We start from the raw sequence: 23,128 nt of genomic DNA, 5'->3' as shown, positions 1-23,128 counted from the left end.
TTTGCAGTCCATTGCTCTTTTTTGGAGTCTTATGGAGCCAGCGGACCTAGCATCGTAGAATGCCTTGTCTTTGTACAGAATTGGTATGATTTACCGCCGGACCCCTGACCGGCGGTTCAAATCCCGACAGCAGCAGCCCGACAAGGATGAAAATCCCGATCGTCCCTAGGTAAGTATTCACTAACCTAATTCCCCCCCTAACCATAACCCTCCCTTAAGGGGTCCCTAACCTTCCCACCCAGTGTCTAACCCTAATCCCCCCTCTAAGTGCCTAAACCTAACCCCCCCTTCCCCGCCACCTAAACCTAGGTCCTCCGGGGGGTGCCTAAACCTAAGTCCCCCCGGGGGTGCCTAACCCTAACCCTCCCTCCCCCTAGTCTAACCCTAACTTCCCGGGGGGGTGCCTAACCCTAAGCCCCCCCGGGTGCCCTACACCTAACCCTCCCCCCCGTGCGCGGCTGTCGGCGCCCGGTATCACTTAGATCGGGATGCCGGGCTCCGGGCACCGGTCTACCGGCGTCGGTAAAATGACAGGCGTCTAGATTTAGACGCCTGTCATTTAACCCTCGCCGGGATTAAGCAGTCGGGAAGCCGGCTGTCGGGATTAGGTCCGCCGGCTTCCCGACTACATACCCTTTGTATATGAAGGGATCTCATTCAGGTTTGGATGTAGACACAAATTGTAACTAGTAGCTAGTCTTTTTATTGCATTGCGCAACTTATTTTCTAGGCAACTTGCATTTACAAGTCCCTATGACAAGGTGGTGTAGGTGTTGTAAGGGGCATGTACAAGCAGCCAAAGTGCTATAAGGTCATGTTTTGGGTGTGTTGATACAAATTACAGCCAAGATGGCCACCTAAAAGACATATGCGTTTGTTTTGAGGGACAAAACATGTGGGTACTGAAACCCTGGTGCAGTTGACAGCTAATAATGGTGACGACCTCAGGCCGTACCTGATTCATACAATACATTTAATACTGGATATTAGGTAAAACTGCGGTTTATGTGACTTAAAAGAAGGATTACAGTGTGCAGTGTATGCATTTAAAAAAAATAAAAAATTTATATCCTACTATGTTTGGGAAACGGATCTGGCGCATTTGGTACTTACATGGGATGGGAGCTGCATTTGCTAGCTATGCTGAGTTGGTCACATCTCGCATCTGTGGACATTTCAGAATAGGTAGAAAAATTAAACTTTTTTCCTCCAGTCACATTTTATGTTTGCATTTACGTCAACTCTGAATAAGGGGCAAATAGTAAGAGCAAATCCTACAAGAGGGAATAGAATAGTACAGTGGTTCCCAAACTGGGTGCCGTGACACCCTGGGGTGCCTCAGGGCATTTGCAGGGGTGCCTCAGGTTGGTGGCCAAGTACCAAATAAAATGATTTTTAGTCAGTGTGATAGGCAACAGAGCCGTAACTAGACATTTTGGTGCCCCCGCCCCCTATTTTTCAAAGAGGGACATAAGACCCGAAAAAGGGCCATGGCTACATGGGGAAGGACCAGGGAAGAGATAGGGGAGGCCAGGAGATACTGAGGATAAAAGAGGAAGCTACAAGTGAGAATGATAATAAACAGAAAATTGACAGGCCCGAACAGCGCCTCCTGCCCTGCGGTGCCCTGTGCCATGGCACAGGTCGCACTACCCTAGTTACGGTACTGATAGGCAAAACCCATGCTAATGGCCTGCCAATCAGCAATATGTGGAGCAAAAGAAGCGCAGCCCTGTCAACCATCACATAACTGAACCTAAGGATGCCACAATTTACTTTATTTAATTTTTGCTGAATTTCTCAATAAGAAACTTTTGGCCATGGGGTGCCTTGGGAAAAAATACTGATATTCTAGGGTGCCGTGATTAGAAAAATTTTGGGTACCACTGGAATAGTAATTATTGCTACATACCAGAATACAGATACGGTATACTGAGTGTAGATTTGAAAGAGGACTTATGCTGCATACACACGGAACAACTTGAACAACCATAGATATCGTTGATAGATTTCCCTCCAACTTTCTGTAGTGCAGGACAAAGGATTTTGGTTGTACACACTGATAGATATCTATGATAGATATATCAGTGAAGCTATCTTTTTACAGGCAAATCTTTACAAAATCGTCCAAGTTGGCCTGCATGCATAAAAGACCATAGATATCGTTATCGTTTATGCGGGAACGCGCATCGTTTGTAGTTGTCAGGTTGGTGACTGCAATAAAGTGACCGATAACGATATGAACGATATCGTTCAAAATGCTCATAAAAGTCGTACCGTGTATGTTTTCTGCAATGCTTTAACCAATATAAAAGATCATATGGTTTTCAGAAAACAAAATAAATATGCCATTAATTAATTAAGAACAGAATGTAAAAGTACCATCATAGTTTATTGCAGAATAAAAATAAGAATTAATTGCACTCACAAAATAATAGGAAAATTCCTGAACACTATCTGCAAACATGCCATGGTTTTGCAATTTAGCTGAATCTACGGGTATATTTTCTAAAGTGCAGGTTTTTAGAAGTGGAGATGTTGCCCATAGCAACCAATAAATTTGTACTTATCATTTATCTAGCACCTGAATATAAAGTAATGTTATGTCCCCACTCAGGCGCTTCCAAGGATTAACATGTACATCTCAATCTTTATAAATGGAAACAGTGGGCCTGCTTCAGACCCGCTCACGAGCGCTAAGCGCTCACAAGCAGGTCGATGGTGGCCCAGTGCACATGCGCACGACGGAGCCGGCTCCGTCGTGCGCATGCGCGAGACCCGGATATCGACAGGCAAACCGTCGCTCCTGGTCTCGTACCAAAGGGGGCGTGCTGTCGATGTTGAGTGACAGCACGCCCCCTTTGGTGGGCGGGCCGGGGGAGTGGCTGCCCAAACGGAGGCATTCCCATGTGAACGCCTCCATTTGGGGGCGGCCCCACTGACATCACGAGTGATGTCAGTGGGAGAGATTTTGGCTCTGTGAGAGCCGAAATCTCTCTGGGGCTTGCAGCAACGAGACCCTACCACCACGAGAGAAAAACAGACCAGTAGTGTAGAGATCCTTGGATAAAAGGCAATTTAATATCACATAATGCACTCTCAAAAATATTTACAAGCATATAATGCGGTAAGACCGCAATACATCTCCTGTGACAGGTTCTCCCACCGGTTGCCAAAGATGGTATAGAGGCACAACACAGCAGAGTTCCGTATATCCCCACCAGGGAGACCCAAGATGGTTAAAGCATACTTACCTACTTTGTAGGTAAGCTTTCCGGGAGCAGCCTGGACATCTGCTCCTGCAGGCTGTTTCGGGGGGTGGGGGCCGGGCTGGTGATGAAATTAGACCCCGCCCCTTTCCACTGAAAAGTCCGCTACTCAAGGGTCCATGAGGAGGGGGCAGAGCTAAATAACGCAAATCATACAGTTTAGCCCTGCCCCCTCATTGCATACCCGCAAATTCCCCATTAAATCTCCCCATCCTGCCCGCTTCACTAGGAAGTGGGCAGGATGCGGGAGATCTGCCTACACTTCCGTGGGTGCGGGAGGCTACCCGAAAAATTGGGAGCCTCCCGCGACTTCCGGGAGTGTAGGCAAGTATGGGTTAAAGTCACAGCCCAGAAGTGCAGATCACACAATTATAGCTACCTATCTTGCGTTTATATTTATCTAGCACCTGCTAGAAGATAATAGCTAGAATCTGATTGGTTGCTGTGGGCAACATCTCCATTTCTAAAATAAAAATTTGCACTTTAGTAAATATACTACTAGGATTTCATTCATCTAAGGTACTTTTGGATATGGAGTAGGGATGTGCAGGCTCGGATAGGTTCGAGTTTGCACGTGGAGTTCGGATTTTTCCCTCCAAAAAAACGGAACTCAGAACGAGGCAAAACGTCATCTTACATGGACGAACATCATCATTCCTGGACAAAAGACCAGGAATGATGATGTTCGTCCATGTAAGATGACGTTTTGCCTCGTTCTGAGTTCCGTTTTTTTGGAGGGAAAAATCCGAACTCCACGTGCAAACTCGAACCTATCCGAGCCTGCACATCCCTAATATGGAGGAATGTTAAAGTCCTAATTGATAGACATAAATGGCTGACTAAATCTGCTACTATCCAGTCATTTGGCTCAATTTCCAAATGACCAGATCTGCGGTCGATCTTGCCACATACAGGCAAGTTTTACAAATCTAATTGTTTCTGTCATGGTTCTGTAGGAAATATTGGATTCTTAACCTGTCCGCTAGCATTTACGCTACTAGTAGCAGAGGCTCATACATTAACACCCCTGTCATTTTCATAGGGCTTTAAGGGAAAGAGGAGTCCGGAACATGCTAGGTCATACTCCAGCATACAAAAGTAGAAGTTTCAAAGTAGCTGAAACAAGATTGTGAACCTAATAATCTGGCAGCTAGCTGCAGCCAGAGTGGAGTTTATCTAGGGAAACCTTGTTTGAACAGCCTGACTCAGAAATGTCAGCAGTCACATAACCAGAATAAAACCACAGAAGTGCTGCATATAGCCACAGTGGAATGTAATTGGCCAGAGGCACAAAGTATTAGCCATATAGTGAAACATGTAAATAAAGAAGAATTGCAAAATATATGGAACTTTCTACTTCAGGGTCCATAGGGTATCCACAGGATACCTTGGGGTATAGGTGTGACGTCAGTCGCAGGGCACCAAAGAGTTAAGCTTTCAGCCTCCCAGGATGCACTAGGTCCCCCTCCTATACCCCGCCCCCGGGCCAAGGCACCTCAGTTTAGTTTGGTGCCCGGCCGGAGTCGGGTGCACCTGTTGGAGTGGGGGCTAGAAGAGCCCCTGAAGCTTTTTCTTCATGCAGCTGTGGCTGCACATCTGGATGAACAGCATGGACAGTCAGTCCTGACGTCCATGCTGTCTTCCCTACACCCCGCCGGTACCAGAACGCCGGTACTGATCCGGGGATGCTGGTGGGCGTCTGGGGTCACAGCTAGCGGTGACCCCAGATGCTCCGGACCATGGCCGGATTCAAGGGGGACAGAGGTAAGCAGCGGGGTCCCGCGGTGGGTCCCCGCTGATCACATGGTCCTAAGTCCCCAGGCAGGGGGCTCCCTGGGGACTGGCTGCAGCGTGGAGCCAGGCGACCAACCTGCGCTTCCACTACCCCCTGGGACAGCGGACCGCAGCAGAGCGGTAGCGCTGCGGCGTCCCAGGGGTTAAATGCATGCCAGGGGAGCGCGCCTTCCCTGTCTCACAGCCGGCGCCTCCCCCGCTGCACACAGCCCTCTCTGCACTGTGCTGACTGGTCCTGTGTCAGCGCTCCTCCCCCAGGCCAGCTTCTCTCTGCTCCTCGGCGGCCATCTTCTCTGCAACGCATGGTGAACGCTGCTGGAAGTCTGGAAGGAAGCATCGTGGTCTGGGTCCCCCCGCATACCTCTCCTCCGCTGTGGCTCAGGTCTGTGTATGCAGCGCTGTGTCCTACCAGGCCCTGTGTCTGTGTAGTTGAGTGATCAGCGCTGTTAGTGCAGGAATTGTTATTTCTCTGCATTGTATGTGACTGTGCTAGCGCTGCCTGTAACTTTTCTTCTCTAAACTGTCAGCTTTATTACTGTCCCTGTTCTTTCTGCTAAAGCCCTTGCGGTGCGGTGCTGCAGGGTGGTCTCTCGCCTATTTAATACTTAATTGGTGAGAGAGGTCACATACGTGGTGCCATCATGTCTGAAAGTGATTTTCCCCTCCGGCTACAGTGTACCACGTGCAAAGTACCGTTAGCGGAGGGGGAGGGTAGCGCGGAGGGCCTTTGCCGGCAGTGTTTGTCCATGGCGCGGCCTATTACGGTTACAGCACCAGTACAGGAGCCGCCCTGGGCTTGTTTCGCTCAGGCGTTAACAGCTTTAGTGGGCCAGTTAGCTCCGCAGCCCGCGTTTACTCCGATGGGTTTGTCCCAGCAGTCTGTGGTGTCGTCACCCATGCAGGGGTTCCCACGACAATTGGTGGTACCCCACAGTCTCCCTATTTCCCCGCTCCCGGGTTCTCAGGAGCCAGCGTGGGTTAACTCCCTGACGAGTTCTGTACAGCACTTGTCGGATGTGTTGCAAGGGGAGTCTGTGATGCGGCCTCATAAAAGGCCGGTGGCGTCTCTGTCCGCTCCTTATGAGGATGACGAAGGGACGTCTGATGATGGGGAGATTCTGGATCCTTACGATCAGGAACCTTTCCATACTAAGGACGCTGATGCTAAGTCCAAAGTATATATTCCTGGACTTATTCGGGCGGTCCGCACAGCCTTGGTGATTGAGGACGAAGTTCCCCCAGCGGCTAAATCTAAGTATGCCTTTTTCAAAGATGTGAAGGGTGATGCCACAGTCTTTCCTCTTTCGGGTCAGTTGGTGGACCATTTAGAGGAGGCGTGGAAACAACCTGGCAAAAGATACCAGCCGCAGAGACGCCTGGCGGTGGCTTATCCGTTCGCGGATAATTATTTTGCTAAGTGTGAATCCCCTCCACAGGTGGATTCTCACGTGACCCGTCTTGTCCGTAGTGCCACATTGCCGATGCCATCCATGTCCTCCCTTAAGGATGCTACGGACCGCAAGGTAGAAATCTGCCTGAAGTCCGCTTATTCCCTTGCAGGGGGGGCAGCACGGCCGGCTATGGCCATTTGCTGGGTTGCCAGAGCGATGGAGCGCTGGGCGGATTCATTAGAGGCTTCTTTTGAATCCGACTGTCCGGCCGAACAGGCGGAGTTGATTGGCAATCTCCGTGATTCGGCCACCTACATCAACGAGGCGGCTCTAGACATTAGTACTCTGGTGTCTAGAATTTCTTCAGCAGCGGTAGCTGCTCGTCGCACCTTGTGGCTGCGATCCTGGAAGGCGGACGCAGATCCAAGAAAGGTCTGGAAGCGTTGCCGTTTACCGGAGAAGTTCTCTTCGGTCCGGATCTGGATAAGATTGTGGCCACGCTGGCGGCAGCCAAATCTGCTTGTCTCCCGTCGGCCGCTGCTCCTTCTGGTTCTGGACCATCGTCCTTTCGGTCATCTAGGGCCCAGGGCAGGCCCAAACCACAGTCGTTTCCTCGACAGGCTGGCCCTAAGAAATCGGTCAAGCTCCGGAAACAGGCATGGAGTACCAGACGTCCGGCCCCCAAGCCAGATGACAAGCCTGCAGCCTGACGGTCCGGGTCTCCCCTTGGGGGATCCCAGGGTGGGAGGCCGCCTGCTGCAGTTCTCCCGGTGTTGGTCGTTCACTACGACAGACACTTGGGTTCTGGAGGTGGTCTCTCACGGGTACGCCCTCTCCTTCCGGCACAGACCCCCGGCTCGATTCTTCACCACGGGTCTACCATCAGACCGGAACAAGGCTACGGAGCTGCGGAAGGTATTGCACACTATGCTCCAGGCTGGAGTTATAGTGCCTGTTCCATTCTCCCAGAGGGGCCAGGGTTTCTATTCAAATCTATTTTTGGTACAGAAACCCAATGGGTCATATCGTCCGATTCTCAACCTCAAAGCACTCAACAAGTCTTTGCGGGTCCCGAAGTTTCGGATGGAGACCCTACGGTCCATCATTCTGGCGCTGGAACCTGGGGACTACATGGTGTCATTGGACATACAGGACGCTATGGCGGTCATGGCGGCTTCTCTGCGGCTGCAGGGAGTCCGCATGTTGCCGTATTTGGACGACCTGTTATTGGTGGCAGGATCTCCAGAGCTCCTGTTACGCCACTTGGACCTGACCATTGCACTGCTGCAACGGCACGGCTGGCTAATCAACTGGCAGAAGTCCACTCTAATCCCGTCTCGGAGGATTCTGCATCTTGGAGCCTTATTGGACTCGGGACAGCAAAGGATCTTCGTGACGGAGGACAAGATCTCTGCTTTACAGTCAAGGGTGCGCAGTTGCCTGCACAGCCGCCGGGTGTCCTTACACTCGGCGATGAGGTTACTGGGCTCCATGGTGTCGGTGTTCGACATGGTGGAATACGCCCAGTTTCACTCCAGACCTCTGCAGCACCTGATCCTGTCCAAGTGGAACGGGCTGCCTCAGTCTCTGAAGTCCCAGACAATTGTGCTCACCCAGGAGGTTCGCCTGTCCCTTGCGTGGTGGTTACAGACGACCCACCTCAACAAGGGACGTCCGTTCTGGGTTCCAAATTGGGTCCTGTTGACAACGGACGCCAGTCTTCGGGGCTGGGGAGCAGTTTCGGGTCCACACTTGTTCCAGGGCAGGTGGACGCCGACAGAAGCGGAGCTTCCAATAAATATCTTGGAACTCCGTGCGGTCTTCAATGCTCTCCAGCAGGCACAGCGGTTTCTCCAGGGTCGCCCGGTGCAGGTCCAGTCGGACAACGCTACCACCGTGGCCTACATAAACAGGCAAGGAGGAACTCGCAGTCGGGCGGCTCTCGTAGAGGTCTCTCGGATCCTGGTTTGGGCGGAGCGCAATCTTCCGGCCATATCAGCGGTCTTCATCCCGGGAGTGCTAAATTGGGAGGCGGACTTTCTAAGTCGCCAGGACGTTCATCCGGGGGAATGGTCCCTGCACCCGGACGTTTTTCAACTACTGGTGGACAGGTGGGGTCTTCCAGAAATCGACCTCATGGCGTCCCGGCACAACAACAAGTTGCCGGTGTACGGGTCTCGCACAAGAGACGAAGGGGCGTCTCTGGTGGATGCTCTGTCCGTCCGGTGGACGTTCCGGTTCGCATACCTGTTCCCTCCGGTCTCCCTTCTTCCACGGGTAATCCGGAAATTCAAACAGGAAGGAGGGACGCTCCTGTTGATAGCTCCCGCGTGGCCCAGACGGCACTGGTTCTCAGACCTTCAGGGTCTGTCCGTGGACAGTCCTCTGCGGTTGCCGCTACGACCGGACCTTCTGTCTCAGGGTCCTTGCCTTCACCCGGACCTGACTCGGCTGTCTTTGACGGCGTGGCTGTTGAGACGACCATGCTGAGGTCCCGGGGGTTTTCCAGCTCTGTGGTGCGTACCATGTTACGAGCTCGGAAACCGTCTTCCGCGAGGATATACCATCGCGTGTGGCATACGTTCTTCCAGTGGTGTCGACCGAGAGGTTATGCACCGCGGGAGTTTCGTCTGTCTCGGATTCTCGCCTTCCTGCAAGCGGGACTAGATCATGGGCTTCGCCTTGCTTCTTTGAAGATACAGGTTTCGGCACTATCTGTCTGGTTTCACCGTAGGATTGCTACAATCCCGGATGTGCGCACCTTTATGCAGGGTGTTCTCCGCATTCAGCCGCCCTTTGTTCCACCTGTGGCGCCTTGGGATTTGGCTGTGGTCCTGAGGGCTCTCCAAGGACCGCCGTTTGAACCACTGGGCTCAGTGGATCTTAAATGGCTAACAGCTAAGACTGTTTTCCTTCTGGCCATTGCTTCGGCCAGACGTGTTTCTGAGTTAGGGGCTCTTTCTTGTAGACCCCCTTTCTTGGTTTTTTATGGGAACAGGGCAGTGCTCCGCACTCGGCCCGAGTTTCTTCCCAAAGTTGTTTCCCAGTTTCATGTTAACGAGGAAATAGTTGTTCCGGCCTTTAACTCACCGGGTCTTTCCGTGGGTGAGGCCTCTTTGGATGTTGTGCGGGCCTTAAGGACTTATGTTGACCGCACTTCTTTGTTTAGGAAGTCGGACGCTTTGTTTGTCCTCTATGGCTTCCGTAAAAAGGGTTGGCCTGCTTCAAAGCAAACTTTGGCAGCCTGGATCCGTATGGCTATTTCTGAAGCTTATCTTCATGAAGGCCTACCGGTCCCTCCTTCTCTGAAGGCTCATTCCACTAGGTCTGTGGGTCCTTCGTGGGCAGCTCGACGTGGTGCCTCGGCAGTTCAGATCTGCAAGGCTGCTACGTGGTCTTCTGTCCATACCTTCGTGAGGTATTACAGGTTTGACACCTTCGCCTCTCAGGATGCTTCCTTCGGGCGGCGGATTCTCCTTTCTGCACAGGAGCGTCCCCACCCTTAAAGGATACTGCTTTGGGACATCCCCAAGGTATCCTGTGGATACCCTATGGACCCTGAAGTAGAAAATATGAGATATGGTAAGAACTTACCCTTGTTATCTCTATTTCTACGAAGTCCATAGGGTTCCACAGGACTCCCGCCCTGTCGCACCTGTGCTGCAGATGGGCTTTGCTCTGGTCACCGGTTTTCCGTCTCCCTCTGGTGAGAATGTGATTCTTGTATGTGTCCAGATCTTTGTTCTCTCTCTTCCTTCTCCTCCTCCGGCCTATGGCTTGGTAACTAACTGAGGTGCCTTGGCCCGGGGGCGGGGTATAGGAGGGGGACCTAGTGCATCCTGGGAGGCTGAAAGCTTAACTCTTTGGTGCCCTGCGACTGACGTCACACCTATACCCCAAGGTATCCTGTGGAACCCTATGGACTTCGTAGAAATAGAGATAACAAGGGTAAGTTCTTACCATATCTCATATTATCATTATAATACATACAGTGGTGCATAAGTCTTCAATCATTCCTTGGTACATTTAGTTGCATATCAATTTGGGGTACTTCAGGAAGAGGAATAAATATAATAGGTTCCAAACCCTGCTAATTATCCAACCCACTCACCACAATATAATCATTTGGTGGTTGTCACTCCATCACCCTAGAAAGCTCACTGCATTTGGTTCCCAATCCAACCATAACAACAGCTTGCGGGGGAGAGCTCTGTTAAGGTGCCCACAAACATAGACATCTGCACACGATCCGACCTGAGTCACGATTTCCCCTGAACCCTCCCCCGGCAGATCCCCGGCAGTCCTACACACGATTTGTAGTACAAAATGTCCAATCTGACTTAAGATCTATCGTGAATCCAGTGCATTGTGTCCCAGATTGGCAAATCGGTATGACGAGCGGGGACGAGCATTGGCATCGTTATCGTGAGTGGACACTAACGATTTGGCCATATTTTACACGATTTGTCGTCACGATTCGTCGAAATCGGGTAAAATATCGCTATGTATGTGGGCAGCTTTAGAGAGGCTGGGGCAACGATTTACAGTATACAGCAGATAATTGAACAGAAACTGCAGCTAATCCATTAGTCTGCCACAGACAATGCACACTGACATGACGGGACATCCTAATACAAACATTGAACTACACAAAAAATTGTATATGGAAAAGATAAATAAATAAAGAGAATCAGAAAGTGCAAGAGTGTCTGCAGAGATAAGCCGTGACATTGTGGCATGAACTTCTTTTTGCACATTGCAGTAAAACAATCATAACTGAACATAGAGGGTATTAAGGGCCTGATTCAGAGATGTACGCAGTACTGATGACGAATGCTGTGGAGCAATTTTTTGCTACTTCGCATTTCTCACAGCTGCATTGCGCATGTGCAGCGATTGGCTAGTGACAACGGTCGCAGTGAGGATCTATGCGCAAAGTGAGTGACAGGTAGTCAGAGTTTGGGGGGAGGTAACGGGGGGAGGTGTCTAGAGTGCGAGACCCGTACAGGATCGCAGCAGTGGCGGGCATTGCATGCATCTCTGAATCCGGCATTCGTTCTATAAAGTGCCAGAAATGTTTTGTAGACTGTTACTAATGAGCATCCTGTGCTTTACTACTTTTTCACTTTATTAATCTCTCTCTCTCTCTCTGTTTAGTCAGCAGAGCACTCGGGCTTCCCTGCCGACTGATTACTAACTACAATTCCGCCCATGACACCGACGGCAACTTGAGTATTGAGAGATATTATGACGTGTCAGGGGAGCCAATTGAGGAAAGTGATGACAGCATATGGTACATATTATATTGTTGCTTAATGGACCATTTACTTGCAGATTTATAGTAACTACATTTAAATGTCAATCAATTCAGCATTTTTATCATTATTATTATGACACCTACACTGATTCATCCACAGGGAGGACAAGACTAGTCTTTGTACGAAATGGTGTAAAGAGACCTCTAGTGGTGAAATAATGATAGTGCTAATCAGTCATTGGTGAAAGTGAAATGGCACTACCACACTTAGGGGTCTATTCATCATCACTTAGGGGTCTATTTACTAAGCTGTGTTAGGAGATAACGTGAACAGTGATAAGGTACTAGCCAATCAGCTCCTAACTGCCATTTTCCAACACAGCCTGTGACTTGGCAGTTAGGAGCTGATTGGCTGGTACCCTATCGCCGTTCACTTTATCTCCTAACACAGCTTAGTAAATAGACTCCCTAATTTCTAGAAAAGCCGGTGAAAATTAAAATTTTCACTTACTGTTAAATTAAGTTTTGGGGGTCCATTCATCATAAAGGTAACGGAGGAGATTTCACAGATATGCCCTGCTTACCTTACAGCCCCTTTGTGGCCCGATCTGTCCCCATACACTAGTATGCAGAAATTCATCAAGCTCCAAAAATACTATATTTTCAGAGCTTGACTGAGGGAGCATTCGCCATCTTAAGATGGCGTTTGCTCCCTCACACACGCTCCTTCCCTATGGGAAGTAGTCCCAGGTTGCGGCTCCTTCCGCCGGACACCGGACTCTAGTTCACACAGGCACACTAGCACTGCCAAGTCAGACTCAGCAGTGCTAAGTTTCACTGCTATGGAAGCGGGTCACATCGGGAGTGAAAGGCAAGCAGGAGATATCTGTGATATCTCCTGTGTTACCTTTATGATGGATGGCTCCAAAACTTAATTTCTCCAAAAGTAGGTGAAAATGTTAATTTTCAACTGCTTTTGTAGAAATTAAGTGATATTAAATAGAGCCCTTAGAAGTTAATTATCGGGGTCTGACCGGACCTTGATAATTAACATAATGAATATGGCCCTAATACTGTATGTTACATTTCCTCACAAACTATTTATTGCATGGTTGCCTCAAAGGATTTTTTTCCACCTGCCTACTTTCATTTGATTTTCTAGTAAACGTTTCTCATCCAGCAAATCTAGTGTATATACAAATGTGCCACTTGTAATGTCCCTATAAACTGCCACTAAACTCACCTTTCATGTAATCATGATACATAATTAATTTTCATTCTTATTCATGCCAAATTACTGTTGTGTATATTAATTGAGTCCATACATTTTGCTCTTGACAATGTTTAAAAATATAGCAAAACATTTATAATTTTCCAAAATAAACTAAAAAAAATCCATTGCTTTTCCGAATCTAGGAACTTCCATTGCTGGAATGAGGGCTGGTTTTTCCGGACTGATCTCGGTGACTCATACAGCGGATGGCAAATCTTTGATTCAACTCCACAAGAGATGAGTGATGGTAAAAAACATGAGAGACATATACTGTACCTGGTGCTCTTATACTTCAAAGCGTAAATTTCATACAGTGCTATTTGCTATAAATATTATGCATACACACAAAAACATGCATTGGAACATTAAAGAGTTTCAGTACATTTCAGAAATTTTTCACTACCCAATTTTGAACTCGTTTTTTTTTACATACTTATTTAAACAAAGATAATATTTCAGTAATATAAATAATGTTTACACCTTGTGACGTGACTAAGAAAAGTCTCTGTTATATCTTCCTCAATTTTAGTAGGTATAAAATGTCCTTCAATATACTGTAAATATTTTTACAGCGAGTACAGAATTGTTTGTATATATAGTAAAATGCATAGAAATAAAAAAGATGGCAGGTTTTTAAGTTGACGCTTGTCTCAGAAGATGATATCACATCATTGATGGTAGAACTAATGCAGAATATATGGCAAAATGGGTGTATGCAGAGATGCCCATATACAGAGACGTACACATCTGTACTCATATGCAGAGCTGTACACATCTTGAGACGCACACGCTTCTGTGACAGCAGTATATGCACCTTGTGAAGACTTCAGCAGAATGTATTTACAGGATGTAGTTAATAGACCGGCAGATGCGGACGCGATGCCGCCAGTCTAAATCCTGACTCCTCCTGTCCAACAAGGGACTTAAGATAGGCGTTGAAATGCCGACGCCTATCTTAATCCCAACTGTGGAACACCAACCACGCCATCCCGATCGTCCTTGGACAGGTAAGTATAACAGCCCGGGGATGGGGGGGTTAGGTTTAGGAACCCCCAGGGGGACAGGGTTAAGCACCCCCCCGAGGAAGGTTAGGGTTAGGCACAAGGGGGGGCGGTTAGGGTTAGGCACTCCCCCCAGGTTCAGGGTGCGGGGACGGTATGCAATCGGGAAGCCGACTGCCTAAATACCGGCAGCCGGCTTCCCGACTGTCATATCCCGGCAAGGGTGAAATGCCGGGCGTCTAGATGTAGACGCCCGGCATTTCCCCGACGCCGGGAGACCGGCGCCCGGCATCCCGATTGTAGTGATGCTGGGCGCCGCGAGCGGACAGCTGCGGGGGAGGGAGGGTTAGGTTTAGGGCTCCCGGGGGGGACTTAGGGTTAGGCACCCCTCCGGGAGGGTTAGGGTTAGGCTAGGGGGAGGGAGGTTTAGGGTTAGGCACCCCGGGGGACTTAGGTTTAGGCAGCGGGGAAGGGGGTGGTTAGGGTTAGGCACTTAGAGGGGGGATTAGGGTTAGGCACTTGGGGGGGAGGTTAGGGTTAGGCACCCCTAAGGAGGGTTAGGGGGGTTAGGTTAGACAATACTTACCTATCCACGATCGGGATTTCCAGCGCTGTCGGGCTTCCGCTGCTCGGAACTCTGCTGATGTCGGGCTGCCGCTGCCGGGAATCAAACCGCTGGCGGTATTTCATACCGATTCCTGCGGGGAGGGGGGGAGGTTAGGTTTAGGCACCCCTGAGGGGAGGTTAGGTTTAGGCACCCCTGAGGGGAGGTTAGGGTTAGGAACTAAGGGGGGAGGTTAGGGTTAGGCAACCCTAAAGGAGGGTTAGGGGGGGGGTTAGATTACTGTCGGGATTTCCTGTCAGGATTTCGACCCGTCGGCCTTCCGCTGTCAGTATTTGATCCAGCGGCTAAGCCGCCGGCATTAAATACCGATTCTTGTATGTACATCTGCCCTGTAACAGAGGCAAAAGCTATGCCTCCTAATAGATGCATTTTCGGGATGTCTGCATGAGCAAAATTTGAATATACACACCTTTACTGTACTTTACTATAGTCATCCTATGTTAGAATGTCCCTTCTATTCCCAGCCCAACACGCCAGTCTTGGGGGGTGGAAAGCATCAATGCTAAAAACCGGTCAAACCCCCAAAAATGCTGTCCTCGGGAGTTTGACCACATTTCCCATATGCACCAAGCTCCAGAAAGCTTGGAACCAATAGCATTGCCATCTATAGAAGGCGTTGCCTAATAGAAGCCTACGGGCTTCTTTTTGGGAGATTTCCCTTCCGGGGTCCCCCGCGAATTGCGCATGCTCTGGCTGACGGCCAATATGTGATGCTTGATGCATCCCGCCCAGGGTATGGTAAGTGTCAGACGCCGGCATGCCTGCAGTTGCGTATATGCATACATTTGCTTTCTGTCAATGCTAAGAGCAAAATCGCAGCCCAGAGTGTATATACCCTGGGCAGTCAGTACAGTATGTCATTATTTAAAAGACCTCCTAAGATACAGCACTAGTAATACCTTCCACGCTGGATATCTGAAAGAGTATGTTATTTGTCAAATTATGCGCTGGAGGGGGAAAGCCATAGACAGCAAAGAGAGTATACTCTGTACTAAAGAACCTATTTAACCAATTAGTCTTTCTACACAAGTTGGATATACTGTTTGATAAGCAAAAAAAGTTGGCTTATCACTGTCAAAATCATCCAGACAATATTGATATTATTTGGCAAAAACCACCCTCAAGTGTTTTGGTTTGGTTTTGGATTTCTTTATTGTTAAAAACAGCTAAAATAATCTAACTTGGACATGTGTTTGTTTCTATAGTATAATTAACATTAATTTCCAGTCAGTTCTAGTAAATTTTGACCACCTGAAATCACGCGAGGGACTTAAATAGAATCCAAAATATGTGAGATCTGAATTTTAGAACAGTGGCCCTGATTCAGAGCCGGACGCTCTGACAGAGTGCTCGCTCTGAATCAGGGCCGGCCCTCTTACTATTTGGAGCGGCCTCCTGGCTGCTCGCATACCTGTGGGTGACCACCCACAGCTATAGCGAGCGGCCAAAATGATGGTCAAGACCATCACGGCCATCGGGCTTGCGACGAGACCCTGCGGTAGGGTCTCGCTGCCGCAAGCCCTGGAGTGCTTTTGGCTCTATCAGAGCCAAAAGCACTCCCACTGACATCACTAGTGATGTCAGTGGGGCCGGCCCCAGACGGTAGGCGTTCCCATGGGAACGCCTCCGTCTGGGCAGCCACGCCCCCGGCACGCCCACCAAAGGGGGCGTGCTGTCAATCAACATCGACAGCACGCTCCCTTTGGTGCGAGACCATAACGACGGCTTGGCCGTCGTTATTCGGGTCTCGCGCATGCGCACGACGGAGCCGCCTCCATCGTGCACATGCGCACTTGGGCAACATCGACCCGCTTGCGAGCGCTCAGCGCTCGCGAGCGGGTCTGAATCAGGCCCAGTGTTTCGAACTTGGAAAGAAGACCTGAGTCAGACCACCCCAAAGTGATCCGAGCCCGGACACGGTTCGACTTGAGCAAAACCAAACCGCTCTTCTCTATATTATACTGGCATTTTGAAATATTATTCTGAATTTAATTTGCCTTCCTGGACACCCACAATGCAGTTTATTGTGTTGAGTGGAAGCTATTTTATTTGGTAATCGGCATGTACAAACACCTAATTCATTTTAAGAATTGTTCCTGTATATTTTGCTTTTATGAGGTCATCATGCTCTGGCAGTCTTGTTGGGGCCAGTAGCCCACCGTTCTTGCTATTTGCTGCTCCCACTGCAACAGCAGGGGGAGCAGGTCACGCATGTGTTAGGGGAAATGCCATGCCCTTTATGTACATTGGTGGGGTTCTTTGCCGGAGATCCATCCAGAGACCCAATTCCAGGGTGTGGACTTTGGGATAGGGAGGACTGTGGCTCCCTACTTATTTCTGCGCATAAAGCAGAACCTGAAGCAATGGAGGAGGTCAGTGTGCCTCCTTCAGGGCTGGCGTCCGGAGGCAACTTCCATTGCCTCCTGTATTTACGTCTCTGCATAAGTAACCAAAGTCCGGTGGTTGACCTTAGAGATGGGGGGGGGGGCTCCATTCATGTCATCATCCACCTATATTTTACTATCAGCCTAGGTTTAGGGCTGGTTATCAATTTGGAGGAGACTCCCACATCAATTTTTTTTAACATTTTTATATTTTTTTGCTTAATACAAGACTAAACAGATCCTATTAATCTGCGCTGGTATTAAACATGTTGATCATATAAATTGTTGCAAAAGCAGAATTATCCTCATCATTTGTCTAACATAAGCATAGCACAATCCTTTTATTGGACATTTAAACACTCCTTTACTGGAACATGCACATGACTGTGACCTCCCTCCTCCCAACTAAATCAACAAGAATAGTGACAGATCCACTGCCATATAATCAGACTGACACTGCCAACCAATTACAGTGAAGTACTCAGACACCTACATTTCTGTACATTAAGTACATTGCGTACATGCTTGTCTGTTTTAGTCAGGCAATGACTGGGAACACATTTAAAAAACACCCCACAGGATGGCTACTTAAGTTTAACAGAAACCATTCCAAACATTGTACAGTAATGACTCAGGTAAAGAACTTCCTAGGTTAATCTGGTAATTAGCATTAACTGATGTCATAAATCATAAGTTATTCTTTTGGGTTTTTTTTTTGTTTTTTTACAGTGTAATTAGACTATAGGGGCATACACTAGACGATTCGCTTCATGAGCGATATCGTCAAGCGTGTCCCCGGCAGGGGTGTGCTCAATGTCGTTAACGACATTGAGCACAAACACTGAACGATATCTTTCAGTGCCGGGCTCCCGCCCTCAATATTGTCAGGTTGGCCTGCATGTTCGGGGTATGAACGACAAAGACCAACAACCTGTGGGAGCATGCATTGTTGGTCGTTATCGTTCATCGTTTTTGCATTCAAATTGGCCGATATAGTGAACGACTGAACGATAACGATATTTTTATCATTCAGTCCTCCAGAATATCGGCAAGTGTGTACGGTGCGTATACACTTGCCGATATTCTGGAGGACTGAACGATAACGATATCATTATCATTCAGTCGTTCACTAAATCGGCCAATTTGCAAAAACGATGGACGATAACGACCAACAATGCATGCTCCCGCTGGTCGTTGGTCTTTGTCGTTCATACCCCGAACATGCAGGCCAACCTGGCGATATTGTCAGGTTGTTGCATGTTCGGGAATGAGGGAGGGAGCCCGGCACTGAATGATATCGTTCATGATAACATTCAGTGTTTGTGCTCAATGTCGTTAACAACATTGAGCACACCCCGGCCGGGTGTGACCTACCAGAAGATATATACTCCCTATATTGTGACCAAAAAAAGAAAGTGTATTAGCAACTCCATACCTCCCAACCGTCCTGATTCAGCAGGATAGTCATGCTTTTTGGGCACTGTCCTGCTGTCCCACTGGCAGTCAGGAGATTGGGGCACACTCTTTCAATACTGGCGCTCTGCAATGCAGAGCAGCTTTGCCAGTGAAGCTGAATGGATGCGCGCCGTGTCCATTTAATGCCAGGAGGCAACTGGGGACAGCCCAGAAGTTTCTGGAGTGCTAGGCTCGCCTCCAGTGTGACTTGAAATGAGGGCATGGCATGCGGTTACACCCCCAAAATGGCATACTTCAGGGGGCATGACCTAGCAGGAACGAGGACACACACTTTTTATACGCGTACAGTCCCGATTTCGAATTCAGCAATGTTGAAAGGTATACAACTCCATTATGAAGCTATAAAAAATTAGGCACATTTTTAAGAACTACGCTACTGAGTATCAACTGCAGATGACTGGAAAATTCTACTTGCTGGAAAATTCTACTTGCTGGAAAATTGTAGGGATGGATTTGCAAACCAGGGCCCTCATTCAGAGCCACTCGCTAGCGGCAGTACGCTCGTTCCGAGCGATGTTCGCACATCTGCGCATGCGTACGGTTTTTAGTACGCATGCGCGAACCAGTCAGTGCGGCCGAAAATCGTTGGTACGCAATATAGCGAGGGCCTGCTATTTTGAGTGACAGAATGAGGCGTATGTGGGTGGTAACAGGGGAAGGTGCTTGAAAACGGGGAGTGGAGATCCGAACGCAGGCGTGCTTAAAGGTCAAAACGGGCGTTTTAAGGGAGTGCATAATTAATACAGCAGCGTCATTGACCACGTCACTTGGTTTTTTTTAACTCAGAACTGCTCGCAAAATAGCGGTTGAAAACACCAACCACAGAATAGCGAGCTGTTCATACACTGTACGATGTACTCGATTAATCTAATAAATAGCGGACATGACGTATGGTGCGTGCGGCCAGGGGGCGTTTTTATCAAATAAACGAGCGTATGTTTTGCTCGCTTGTTCAGACTTAGAGGTGGGAACAGACTGCAATTTGCGAACGGATCATTTGAATAGCCACCCCTTGTTTTTGAACGAACGACCACAAATAGCGAACGGCTCTGAATCAGGCCCCATATTCACTTCCTCCTGCAGTCTTCACCTTATTCATTTCCAAATTAAGCCTTTCCACTTTCCTGCTTTCTCATGTAGTCTATACCTTAATCGCTGCAGTCTACAGGCTAAATTTACTAAGCAGCCAGTTTGGTGTCATTGGAACCCGCCGGGAACCGCAGCAGATTGACAGCGGTTTTCATGTCAATTGCTAGCATTCAGTAATTGTAAATAGTTTTGATGTCTAAACATAATCCGCGATCTATCCCCGCCAGATTAGAAATGATAAACCGCTGTAGCATATTCTATATCGCTCGATAAACCACTCTGTATTAGAAGCTATTCTATTCATATTAATTTAATGGTACTTTTATAAGAATAACATTCAATTGGCATAGAAGCAGACCACAAATTCATATATATTTGAGCTATTCTTGATGAAATTCAGAGGTGGGTGCAGGGAAAGTGCCCAGGGGGTCTTGCCTCTGCGCATGCCTTAAAATATTGTCCGTCAAGAGACGCAGATCGAAATTGCATGGAGTTCCATGCAATTTCTATGGGGGTTTCTGGGTGGTAACAGTCGCAGGCACCTGCCATCTACACCTTACTCACTTCACATGAAGTCTTCACTTTATTCACTTCTACCTGCAGCCTTCACTTTACTCACTTCCATCTGCTGTCATCACCTAAAGGGCCCTCGTACATCAGGCGGCCATTTCTCTGAATCCACGATCCAACTGGAACTGCCAATTTGCCGGTCGGAAATCCTGATCAGTGGACATTGATGATCGCTGATCCGTCTGGGAATCAGCAGAAATGTGTCATGTTAAAAATCACCGATCTGCCGTTCTCAATCATATTTTGGTTGGGATCGGCAAATCAGGGAATTCCAACATTTCTGGGTATCAGGGAATTGCAACAATTCATCATTGATGTATTGGGACCTTTACTCACTTCCTCCAGCAGTCAACGCCATTTTAACTTCAACATGAAGTCTTTACTTTATTCACTTCTGCCTGCAGTGTATACCTTAAGGCCCCCATACACCAGGCGACTTGTTGTCCACACTGATCCGCCGGTCGGAATTGCCAACTGGTGGCCATCGATGTTCTCTAATCCGTCGGAGGAACAGTAAAATTATACACAGATTTCACAGATTTGCACATCGCGATCATATTTTGATCATGATCGGAAAATTTGTGAGATCTAACATATTGGATTTCACAGATTCTGCAACTCTGCATCTGGGGATCGCAGCAATCTGTCGCTGGTGTAAGTGGTCCATTATATACTTTCACTTGCAGCCTTCACCTTATTTACTTCCACCTGCAGTATACACCTTATTAAATTTCACCTGCACCCTTCAACTTACTCACTTTCTCCAAGAGTGTACACCATTTTCACTTCCACAGAAATTACTTCCACCTGCAGTATACACTTTATTCTCTCTCACCTGCAGCCTTCACCTAACTTCCACCTGCAGTACACAACTCATTCTCTATTACCTGTAGTGTACGCCTTATTCTCTTTCACCTGCAGCCTTCACCTTACTCACTTTCTCTAGGAGTGTACACCTTATTCACTTTCACCTGCAGCCTTCACTTTACTCACTTTCTCTAGGAGTGTACGCCTTATTCACTTTCACCTGCAGCCTTCACCTTACTCACTTTCTCTAGGAGTGTACACCTTATTCACTTTCACCTGCAGCCTTCACCTTACTCACTTTCTATAGGAGTGTACACCTTATTCACTTCCATAGGAATTCTTCACTGTATTCACTTTCACCTGCAGTCTACAGCAGGGGTATTCAACAAGCGACCCTCCAGCTGTTGTGGTACTACACATTCCAGCAACCGCTGTCACAGTTTTGCTTTTAGAGCATGCTAAAACTGTGGCAGGGCATGCTGGAATGTGTAGTTCCACAACAGCTGGAGGATCACATGTTGAATACTCCTGGTCTACAGCTTACTCATTTGCACCTGTTGTCTTCACTTTACTCAATGTCATATTCAATGCAAACCCTATTCACTCCCACCTGCAGTCTACACTTTATTCACTTCCACCAGCAGTCTACACTTTATTCACTTCTACTTCTTGTTCACTTTCACTTCCACCCGCAGTCTTCACCTTTAGTAACTTTGTCACTATCATAGGCAGTCTACTCTACACCTTATTCACTTCCACCTACAGCAGAGATTCCCAACTTCATTCCTGAGGGACCACTAACAATGCATGTTTTACAGATCTCCCCAGTATCACAATTGAAATAATTAGCTGTTGATCTTTTAAACCATGTCAGCCAGTAATTACACTTGTGCTCCAACTAGGAAATCTGTAAAACATGCACTGTTAGGGGTCCCTGAAAGGAGTTGGGAAACACTGATCTATAGTCTACGCCACAGGTTCACAAACTCAGTCCTCAGGACCCCAAACAGTGCATGTTTTCTATCTCTCCTCACAGAATCACAAGTGAAATAATTAGCTCCACCTGTGGATCTTTCAAAATGTGTCAGTGAGTAATGAGTACACCTGTGCACCTGCTGGGTGACCTGGAAAATGTGAGCTGTGTGGGGTCTTGAGGACCGAGTTTGAGAACCACTGGTGTACGCCATACTGCAGTTTTTAAACTTACTTTCATTGTCACCTGTAGCCTTCACCTTACTCAATTCCAACTGTACTTTTCAACTTACTCACTCTTATATGCAATATGATGGAGATGGTGTCCGCACTATTCTTGAAGTGACTTCTTAGTGAGTGATGAGATTGTTGCTACCATAGACCAGGGTGGTCCCTTTCTTGACCACTGTAGTTTACTGAAGATAAAAGTATGTGGATGGTCTTATAGGACGCAAACAAAAGTGTTTTTATTGGGGTGTGGGTGTGTATGTCAGGGGATAAGTGAAGTGAGAGAGATATATATACATTGCCCGCTGGATCTGACGAGTGAGTCAGTTTCACAGGGAAAATATATATAGGGGAGTATGAATCAATATCCTCAACTCATTAATGAACAAATATTGTTAAGGATAAAAATTAATTGAGAAATATTGAAGAAAATATAAACAATTTGATGGACATATCTGATCATAAACACAAATGGTTAAAAATAGGATTATACAGTACATATAGATGAGTGCGCTAATAAAAGAATATGAACTAAATATGTATCAAATAAGTTATCCTAACAGAGTTTCAAGTATTATGCCTAAAATGTTGCTAGATGTACAGTATTATAAACACCAAACTACAGTGCATATACACAGCAGATGTTGTTGCTGGTAGATAGTTCCACGTCAAAGGTTGCCCTTAGGTGTATTATCATTACTGTAGAGTGAGATCCTTCTTGTCTAATAACGTCACTGACCAGAGCCGTCTCTAGACTTTTTGGTGCCCTGTGCCAGAAAGAGCATTGGCGCCCCCTATTTTTCAAATTTGGACAAAATGCAAGGGGCATGGCCTCATGGGGAAGGGCCAGGGAAGAGATAGGGGAGACCAGGAGGTGCTGTGGATAAAATAAGAGGAAGTTACAAGTGAGAATGATTATAAACAGAAAATTGAAAGGCTCGAACAGCGCCCCCCTGCCCTGCGGTGCCTTGTGCGGTGGCACACGTCGCACT

The 23,128-nt window shown here is 47.8% G+C and overlaps 1 protein-coding gene across 1 annotated transcript in view; it reads left to right on the top strand.

The window, feature by feature from the left end:
- LOC148514859 (protein-glutamine gamma-glutamyltransferase E-like) overlaps positions 1-23,128 on the top strand; it is a 116,749-nt gene that overhangs the window by 33,576 nt on the left and 60,045 nt on the right. The window contains exons 7-8 of the mRNA XM_088480767.1: positions 11,612-11,747; positions 13,128-13,231. Of these exons, the coding sequence (XP_088336893.1) occupies positions 11,612-11,747; positions 13,128-13,231 (240 nt within the window). The remainder of the gene's footprint in view (positions 1-11,611; positions 11,748-13,127; positions 13,232-23,128) is intronic.

The sequence above is a fragment of the Taudactylus pleione genome, unplaced genomic scaffold, assembly GCF_031769625.1.
Source record: "Taudactylus pleione unplaced genomic scaffold, aTauple2 ptg000256l, whole genome shotgun sequence".
Lineage (NCBI taxonomy): Eukaryota > Metazoa > Chordata > Amphibia > Anura > Myobatrachidae > Taudactylus > Taudactylus pleione.
The sequence above is the reverse complement of the archived record's forward strand: the minus strand, read 5'-3'. Positions and strand labels throughout refer to the sequence as shown.